Genomic DNA, 9,439 nt, shown 5'->3' with positions numbered 1-9,439 from the left:
CCAGGAAACAAAGGGTTAAATTGAAAGGAAGCAGTGTCTGACGAACAGGTTTGGTGGTTCCAGGTTTCATGGGTATCCTAGTAGTCCCAGATAGTGTTGGGAATTCTCACCCCCCCCCTTGTTTTCCCGAGTTCCACAATGGTTGGGTCGATGTCCCTTGGGCAGTCTCGGCTGGAGAGGAAAAAGGGGAGACTAGTAGTCCCAGATAGTGTTAGTTTTCTCCTTGTTTTCCCGAGTACCATAGGGCGTGGGTTGGCATCCCCCGGGTAGTCTCAGCTGGAGGAGAAACAGCGGCCACCATGCTAATGTTTGGAAAGGACAAGAGTAAGAAGGAAAAGACAGAAATGTGAGTGGGGCCCAGTCAGTCATCCCTCTCCCTTTCTGGCATGGATGCAGAACTTAGGCACAGATCCCTGGAGCTCCAGGGTGATTTCGGGAGGGGACACAATCGTGGACCTGGAGAATAATTATGAAAAGTATTTAGTGTTGTACAAACCTGATAAAAAGGGACAAATCACCACGGGAGCGTGGCTTCTGTGGCAATGGCAAGCCACCAAAGCGGAGCACACCAGGGAACTGGAGGCATTTTGTGAGGACTTAATGGAGGCTGGGAGGGAGCGTGACTGTGGAAGGTTCAGGCTCAGACAGCCTCGGGGCCTGCTGCCTCTGCTACCATATCAGCAGAGAAACTGGAAAACAGTCAGAGTAGGTCCCAGGAATTACAGGGGAAAAACAGGGATCTAAAGGCACATGTTAGCTTCCTTAAGGATTTAATGGGGGGACCTGGCTCACATGCCCCAATGACCCCAATTAGCCTTCCCTGAGTCAAACAAATGGATTCACAGGAACCAGGTTAAAGCTATAGGAACAGAATATTTTTGATTCTAATATATTTTAAAAACTCCTTCCTATTCTCCTTAAGTCTGTTGGTTTTATATTTCTCCTTGTGTCACATTGCTTCCCTTATCACTTTCTACATTTTCTAACTTCCAATTTATACTCCTCACTATCAGCTTCCCCTTTCTTCCATTTGTTATATATTATGTTCTATAGCTGTCTTCACTTCCTGTCTATACCAGGTTGGTTTTTTAACCAGCAGAGCCTTCTTCCTCAATTATGGCTTTTGGGGCATCCAGTAAGATGTTCCTATATGGATTCCCAATTATCATTCACATTTTTCCAATTAAATTCTTTCTGCCAACTGATTTGGCTCAATTGGTGATCAAGTCATGATCACTTATACCTAAGCTACCATTAATTTTTAATTCTGTGATCAGTTTCTCTTTATCTTTTAGGACAAGATCTAATCAAGAATTTCCCCATGGTGGCTGCAGCACTTTTTGAATTAGGAAATTGCCATTTATAATGTTTAAAAATTCCAAGGATATTTTAGTTCTGGCAGCATGAGATCTCTAGCATATGTCACTCAAGCTGAAGTCCCCCGTGATCACACAGTTTTTTCCCTAAACATTATAGGTCAGTACCTAAGATGGCAGCCATCCTGTTTCCTAATGTGATTTGGTGATCTGTAGCAGACACCAACTACTAGCCCTCTCACTTTTAAAAGTGATGAGGCCATGGCCCCCTAGCCCTCCCGCCCCGTTCCAGTGTCCCCGTTGCCAGCTGTTTGGTTTTCGACCAGAAAGTCGAGGTGAAAAGTGGACCTGGTAGTGTCCGGTCAGCACTGCTGACCAGACACTAGAAGTCCAGTTACAGGAGTAACTGAAATCAGCCTCCCTGCCAGGAGAGTGGGAAAAGCAGCTGCTGCTGCTGCTGCCTGGAAGAGTTGCTGCTCAGCTAGAGAGAGAGAGAGAGAGAGAGAGAGAGAATGGGCTCCCAAGAACCCAGCTCTGGTGCAGAGAGGTAGGTACCTGCTCCACAGTGTTCCAGGGAATTCCTATCTGCGCCCCCCCTGCCCCCCCACCGCTTTCCCCTGGCCCCAGCCTTGCTTGGGGACCAACTCCATCCCCCTGCCCCACTGTGCTCTTACCCCTGGCCCCCGCCGCTCTTGGGAACCGACCCCTCCTCTGCCTTGCTGTGCTTTTGGCCCCAGCCCCTGCCTTGCTCCCGGGGACCAACCTCCCACCCCATGGGGACCCACAAATATGTTGGCACTGGGCCCACAAAAGGTTAATCCGTCCCTGTTAGTGGTAATCAGCATGGGTTTATGGGAAATAGATCCTGTCAGACTAATTTATCTTCTGTTGATGACATTTCAAGTTTGGATGATAAAGATGATAATGTTGATGTAATATACTTAGTCTTCTGTTTGTCTTGGTACCACATGATATTTTGATTTAAAAAAAACTAGAATGATATAAAATAATGTGGCACACATTATATGTATTAAACACTGGCTAACTGATAGGTCTGAAAATGTAATTGTAAATCAGGAATTTTCATTGAGTGGGTTTGTTTTCAGTGGGGTCCTTCAAGGATTGGTTCTTGGCCCTATGGTATATAACGTTTTTTTAAATCAATGACCTGGAAGAAAATATAAAATCATCACTGATCAAGTTTGCAGGTGACCCAAAAATTGGGGGACTGGTAAATAATGAAGAAGACCAGGTAATTGATTTAGAGTGATCTGCATCACTTGGTAAATGGGGTGTAAGCAAATAGTGAGTTTTAATATAGCTAAATGTATACATTTAAAAACAAAGACTGTAGGCCATACTTACAGGATGGGGGAGACTCCATCCTGGGAAGCAGTGACTCTGAAAAAGATGGGAGGGGTACAGTGGATAATCAGCTGAACATGAGGTCCCCGTGCAATACTGCGGCCAAAAAGGGCTAATGCCATCCTTGGATGTATAAAAAGGGGAATCTTGAGTTGGAGTAGAGGTTTTTTCCCTCTGTATTTGGCACTGGTGCAACCACTGCCAGAATGCTGTGTCCAGTTCTGGTGTCAATAATTTAAGAAGGATATGGATAAATTGGAAAGGGTTCAGACAAGAGTCACCAAGCATGATTAAAGGACTAGAAAACATGCCTTATAGTGATAGACTCAAGGAGTTCACTCTATTTAGCTTAACAAAGAGCAGGTTAAGGGGTGACATGATTCGTCAACAAGTATCTACACACGGAACAAATAATTAACAATGGGCTCTTCAATCTAGTAGGGAAATGTATAACAATATCCAATAGCCAGAAGTTGAAACTAGACAAATTGAGACTGTAAATAAGGTGTAAATTTTTGACAGTGACCATTGGAACAATTTTAAAAAGGTTGTGATAGATTGTCCATGACTGTAGCCTGATCTATAGAGTATGTCTTAATTATATTGATTCTTAAAAATTCCCAATTAACCACTTTGAGGGTTGATAGATTTTTGTCCCAAGATCAGGCCCAGTATTATTAAAATTGCTATCTAGTTGGGAACCCCAATGTGCACCATTGCAACACTCACACTATAGGAACTCTTCTATATTTACAATAATTTATTAATACATTTAGCAAAGTCACAACACTCCAACTCAGTACAGGAGATAGCGGTAATACAAAATGTACATCTGAACATCCATATTCTCACCATCCCTTACAGAACAACCTGAAATGTTTGCCATTATCTTCCTTATGTTCCTCATCACCATCACCTTCCTCCTCATCACCATGGGCCAGCATTTTGGCACCTCCCAAGAGCTACATCTCTCTCTCTCTCTCTCTCTCTCTCTCTCTCTCTCTCTCACTGCACTCAGCTGAGATAAAACTTTTATATATTACCCTGATACCACTATATCTAATGCATATTCAGTAGGGATTCCTCCACCTTCCTTATTTGTATTTCCTCATTCTGCTAATGTTGAGGTGCCCTTCTCTTATAGGTGAGTTTATTAACGATCTCAACTTATTATCATATACATCAATTCACTGCCATGGCACTCTTGCTGTCAGTCATCTGTGGATGTTCTGTTCAAAGCTGATGTTAGCTCATGTTCCTGTGGTTGTCTGGTGTCGTTATGAACAAAATTCCCCCCTATACCCTCTGTTTCCTTTGGATCGTTTATCTGTTCCAAAGTTCATAGGCTTCAAGCCTTATGCTAAATGCTGAAGCTAATGTCTTACATGATACAGGCCTGTAGGTTCCTTTCATTACTGCTGAATATAATAAATGCAGAATATAATAAAGGCAAGCTGTCCCTATGTGCTACATCACTGACCATTTTTAAAATCAAGATTAGATGTTTTTTAAAATATATGCTCCAGGAAATATTTTGGGGAAGTTTTGTGGCCTATGTTTTACAGGTGGTCAGAGTAGATGATCACTGTGGTCCCTTCTGGCCTTGGAATCTGTGAAATAAGTAAGGGCCAGGTTCTAGAATGGGTTCACTAGCATAGACTCCTGTTCCCCTACAGGATCCGATTAAAGTTAGTGAGAAGACACAATTAAAGCATCTAAAAGTGACTTCAAGTGACTTGATTTCTTAAAGTAAAAATAACTTCATTATTCCTTTTGTAAGCATAAACTTGATATTTAGAGTCCTTATATTACCCATATTCTTGAAAAGCAATTTTTGTAAACCCATGTGCTCACTTTTTTTCCCATAGGAAATTCTATAGGAGAGGCATAAGGCCTAATCCTGTATCCCTTATTCAGACAAAACTTCCACTGAATAGAACCGGAGCCTTTCCTGAGTAAGGAGTGCAAAATAAGTATTATTGTTTTAGGTCAATGAGATTCTGTCGGAGTCAGTGCTAGCAGAATGCATTGGCTGACTGGGTGCTAATACAGTGTAGAAGAATTAGGTTTAACATCCTGATGTCCGTCTTGTACAGATAATCCTATGCGATTCTAAATTGCTGTGGTGAGCACTTAGTATGGTGATGAGTGCTTATAAATACCTAAAACTGGGCCAATTCTGCCCTACAACCTATGTAATCCTATTGAAGACAAAGCGGGTTAGACATGGTGTAAATGGGCAGATAATGGCCCACTGATTTTTTTTAATGGATTAAACTGGCAAAGACAAATGGATTCATTTTCCAAATGCCAAAGTGTTAGCAGAACTAGAATTAGGTTATGCATCTCTTCAGGATTCTTTCTACACATGCAACAATACAAATTTATGGGTGGTGAAAATAAGCAATGCAAAATCTCAGCTCATATTGAAAACTAGATGTGCAGCAGAAAAGAAAGAAGTTAGATATTACAAACCTTTTCTTGAGGCTTGTTGAGGAGACTCATGCACTCAGACCCAGCAATACCTTGTGTTGCTCAATAGTTACATCTCTGTCTAAGGAGAGAGTGGTGTTTGGGGATGGATTCTGCTCCCATTGAAATAGATACTGAAACTCCCATTAGCTTCAGTGGCAGTAGGATCTGAACTTCAGTCTTTCTCAACTCCAATGTATAGTGGCTGCTACATTAAGCCTTTAAGTTCAAAGCAAGAAAAAAACCTGGTTGCAGTCTGCAATGTGGAGATAGAGGGAGAATAGCTATACAGTAATGAATAAACTAAAAAACTGATTGCTGTACAGACTCCTTATGAAAACAGATGAAGTTAAATTCTCCCTCAGTCCAACCCCACTGACTCTAATGGGGTTGCACAGTTATGAGGGCATAATTTGACTCATAATATAATTACCTGAAACTCTCATAGGAACAAAAGAAGAAGTAACTTTGTATTCTCCTTTTTACAACAAGAATCTTTGTGATTGAGCTCTATACAAATGGGTATAATTAGCTTCAGTTACAAGTAAGAGGCATAATAAGTGTCTTAACACTCACATTGTTTTTAGCTTTATACTTGTCACTTAAAAATAATTTGGAAAGCTGGATTGTCATTGTATTTTTGTCATAGGTAAGCTAGTGAAAATGTTGAACTCTTCTTCTTTTCATGTGTAGGGAACCTTATTTAAACCATTTTCCTGGGCTGGGGAGGGAGAGAAGGGGGAAGACTGCTCAGAAATGTAATGTGTTATGAGACTTATGTGATTGTGTCAGGCAATTGATGGCTTTTTAATTTGTTTCTTGGACGTTTTTGTGGAAATGACAGTTTGGGGCCATGCACTGCTTCATCCTGCTATGCATATATAATATACAATTTGTGTCTTTTTGAATATTCTTGAAAGCACCATGTCCATGTTAATATCATTGTACATATAAACCTGCTCAGAAGTTATGCCTGGGAGAAAAACGATTTACATCGATAAAATGCACATAAAGGCTGCTTAGCTTTGTGTCTGGGGGTCCTTATAACTGCCTTATAACTGTAGCAAAGTTGCCTTGCCTGTCCTTCCTTCAGTAGGAATTGTTATTAAATTCCCCAGCTTTGTTCTGAGACATGCACTGATTTGGGGGAGGGAGAGGGAAGCTGTCATTTCCCCTGCTCATGTGCAGGTCGGAGTGGAGTCCCCTCCTCTCCTCACTGCCTGCTTTGGGAGATGATCGATTCTCTCTCGGAGTGATGATGCTGTCTGTCCTAGCAAAGTGATGATGAAAAGGGAGAGGAGAGGGGCAGACCTGGAGTCCTTTCTCCTCAGCAGCTCCTCACTCAGACCTACTCCCCAGCTCTCCCTATCAGGCTGCACATTGTCTTTCCTTCCTGACAAGCAGCAGCAGCAGCAGCCTGGAAGGAGAAGGGACGGGAAGGGATATTCTTTTCTGGTGAGGGTTTTGTCCCTTCCAGCTGCTCTGTCCCTTGCTGGGCAGGGCTTTCCTCCCCTTCGCTTCCCCAGTACAGGCTGCTAGCCGGGGCTGGCCGGCAGCAAGAGCAGCAGCCGCATCCTGAGAAGAACCTGAGCATGTCCAGCAAGGGCAGGCGAGGTAAGGAGCAGGGGAGAGTGACCTTCCCCCAGCAGCAGCAGGAGGAGGAGGACGGGGGAGAGGAAGAGGAGCAGCAGCGCCGGCGGCGGGGCTGGAGAGGCGTCAATGGGGGGCTGGAGCCCTCTCAGCAGCAGCAGCGAGCAGTGAAAACCCAGCGGGAACCCTACGGCTACTACCCGCCCCTTCCACTGGTCCGCACCATGTAAGTACCCGGCGCTGGCTGCGGGGGGTGGCCCCCTTCCTGCTGGTGCCCCGGCGGCGCCGATCGTACTGCCACAAAGTTAGAGGGTGTCACGCCAACGCGTGACAGCCCCGGCGGCTGCGAGGCAGGTGAACGAGCCACTGGGGCTGGGGCAGTCCCGCCAAACCGGGGCACCCCCCCCACACACACACACACCCCGCTCCGGCACCCGCCTGCCTGGGTCTCTCCAGTGGCATCCGGTGAACGGGCCAGTTCCCTTGGTGCCGCTCGGAGGAGACGCTGAGGCGATGATCTCCCTTTAGAAATACAGATTCAGCGGCAAGTCAAGTGCCGGGGCTGAGTCAGGCAGAGCGGACGGGGGAGGATGTAACTAGCCTTGGGGTGGGTGCTTTCAATAAAGCCGTGATGATGCCGGGGTTACAAATCCCTCCCCAGAGTTTGCTGTATTACTCGAGGCAAGGGATTGGGAAAGGGAAGGATGCTGCGTCAGTAAAATTACCAGGCAGAGCAGGTGCCTGGACCACTTGGAGAGGGGTCAGTGAGATTTGCTGTTCCTGGGGAATTAAATGTAATGCTAGAATGTGTCTCTTTGAGTTGGAGGAAAAATAGACTTCCATTTAGTTCCGGAGTTACATCTGGATTTGAAGCAAGACAGAAGAAGAAGGGGGAAAAAACCAGAGGAAAGGGGACAGCCTGGATGCAGATACAGTAGATAGAGGCTTTCTCCCTTCTTTAGGCTGGGTGGGGTGGCCTGGTTTTGTAACACAACCTTTCAGTTTGTTTCTCATGCAGAAGGAAGGAGACCCTCCCCACACCCCCAAGATTCTCACGGTAGGCAGGAGGCCCAAGGAAGGAGCTCACAGACCGAGGGTCAGCATTGCCCCCTGGTGGCTCTCCTGCGCACTCCAGCAAAGTGACCCGGACAGACAGTATTAGAGCTTCTATCCTGCCTATCCTTTACCAGCGTTTACCTCTTAGAGCTAGACCCAGATGAAATATTGCAAAGGATTTTGTTGAATGCAAACAGGAGAGAAATGCGATGGTTTATCAGTTTGTTTATATATCCTACCAAGAGCAGGTTTTCTCGGGCAATCTTTATTCTTTCAAATGGACTGTTATTCACATAAAACTTTTAAAATTAAATTTGTGTTATATGTGACACAGCACAGATCCCTGCTGCAAAAGCCAGGATGGAAATGTTTTACCAAACTTATTAGTAAGGTTACTCAAAATCCAAGACATTTCCTAAAAGAGGATGTTTTAATATCCTACTGACTAAACTTAACTTACATTCACAGCAATTATATAACACAGCTATATGATGTTTTGTGCCAAGTAAAATAGTTTTCTGAGAAAATCCAATTGCTGGATTAGTCAAAGTTTTGGGAGTTAATGAAGTTCTCTTGTCCCAGCAGAAAAAAAAACCTATTACCTCACACAGGTACAAAAGTATCTTAACATTCTTGTATGGTGAAAAATATGTTCAAAATCTACACTAATAGAATCACACCCCAAAAATAGAAAACTGAAAGAAATGTGCAGAGGGACAAACTTTTGAACTGCATCTTGTAAGTTTATTTCAAGTTTTGACACCTTCTGAAAACATCATGATGGTTAATAGTTAAGAGGACTTACCTGCAACAGAAATACATTTACTTTTATAAAGATGTTAATTTTTTTTATCTGTTTTACAAAATCAATAAACTGTCTAGCTAGAGAAAGAGGACTAGGAAGGGACTAGCTTGCCCAGTTTTTGTGTGTATGCCTAGGAATTGTTCAGTCCTTTAATATGTTATAGTTTTGGTTGACATTTCAATATTTTGGTCTCCAAGGATTACCTCAATATCTTACAATTTCAGGTCAAATTAATTCTTAATTAAATGTTTTCCTTACTAAGCAAATTAACACTTTATTGAGTTATATATTATTACATAATTTGTTCTGTTTGTAAGAGTGCTTAATTAAAATCACACCGGGGAAGACTTTAAAATACAACAATTAGAGTAACACTTAGAATGTGATAATCACAAATATATATAGATTCTACCATCCCTGGGTAGGAGTTTTACACTGTATTATGCTTTGTATCCAGTGGCTCAGACATCAAGAGACTTAAATTTCTAGATCTCTTCTCTGATAGTATAAATGGTGTCACAGAACCACTTACAAACTCCCTTCCTTAAGAAATGAATATTACACCAACATGGACTAATACCTGAGTCCAGTTTACTCAGCTCAAGGCTTTTGTATCTGGGATGAGCTCCACCTGTTGGAATTACTTATCAGAATACAGCTCTTGCATTCCTGTCCTAGCACTTTCTGCTATAACAGTTGGAAGTGACTGTCCACGGGGCTGATACTAGTACTCCCCAATCAACGTAATAGGACATGCTGAAGCAACAGGGCATAGAGGGGAAAGGATATGTAACCTCTGTTATCTCTACTGAATGCCCAACCCTGCAGTCTGATT

The 9,439-nt window shown here is 43.2% G+C and overlaps 1 protein-coding gene across 1 annotated transcript in view; it reads left to right on the top strand.

Annotated features, from left to right (window-relative positions):
- Positions 1-6,436: 6,436 nt before the first annotated feature.
- The window catches only part of TRPC3 (transient receptor potential cation channel subfamily C member 3), a 68,706-nt gene continuing 65,703 nt past the window's right edge, over positions 6,437-9,439 (top strand). Inside the window, exon 1 of the mRNA XM_077815183.1 lies at positions 6,437-6,969. Within this exon, the coding sequence (XP_077671309.1) occupies positions 6,746-6,969 (224 nt within the window). The 5' untranslated portion in view covers positions 6,437-6,745. The remainder of the gene's footprint in view (positions 6,970-9,439) is intronic.

The sequence above is a fragment of the Eretmochelys imbricata genome, chromosome 4, assembly GCF_965152235.1.
Source record: "Eretmochelys imbricata isolate rEreImb1 chromosome 4, rEreImb1.hap1, whole genome shotgun sequence".
NCBI classification, from domain to species: domain Eukaryota; kingdom Metazoa; phylum Chordata; order Testudines; family Cheloniidae; genus Eretmochelys; species Eretmochelys imbricata.
Note: the sequence above shows the minus strand (reverse complement) of the source record. Positions and strands in the feature narration are given on the sequence as shown.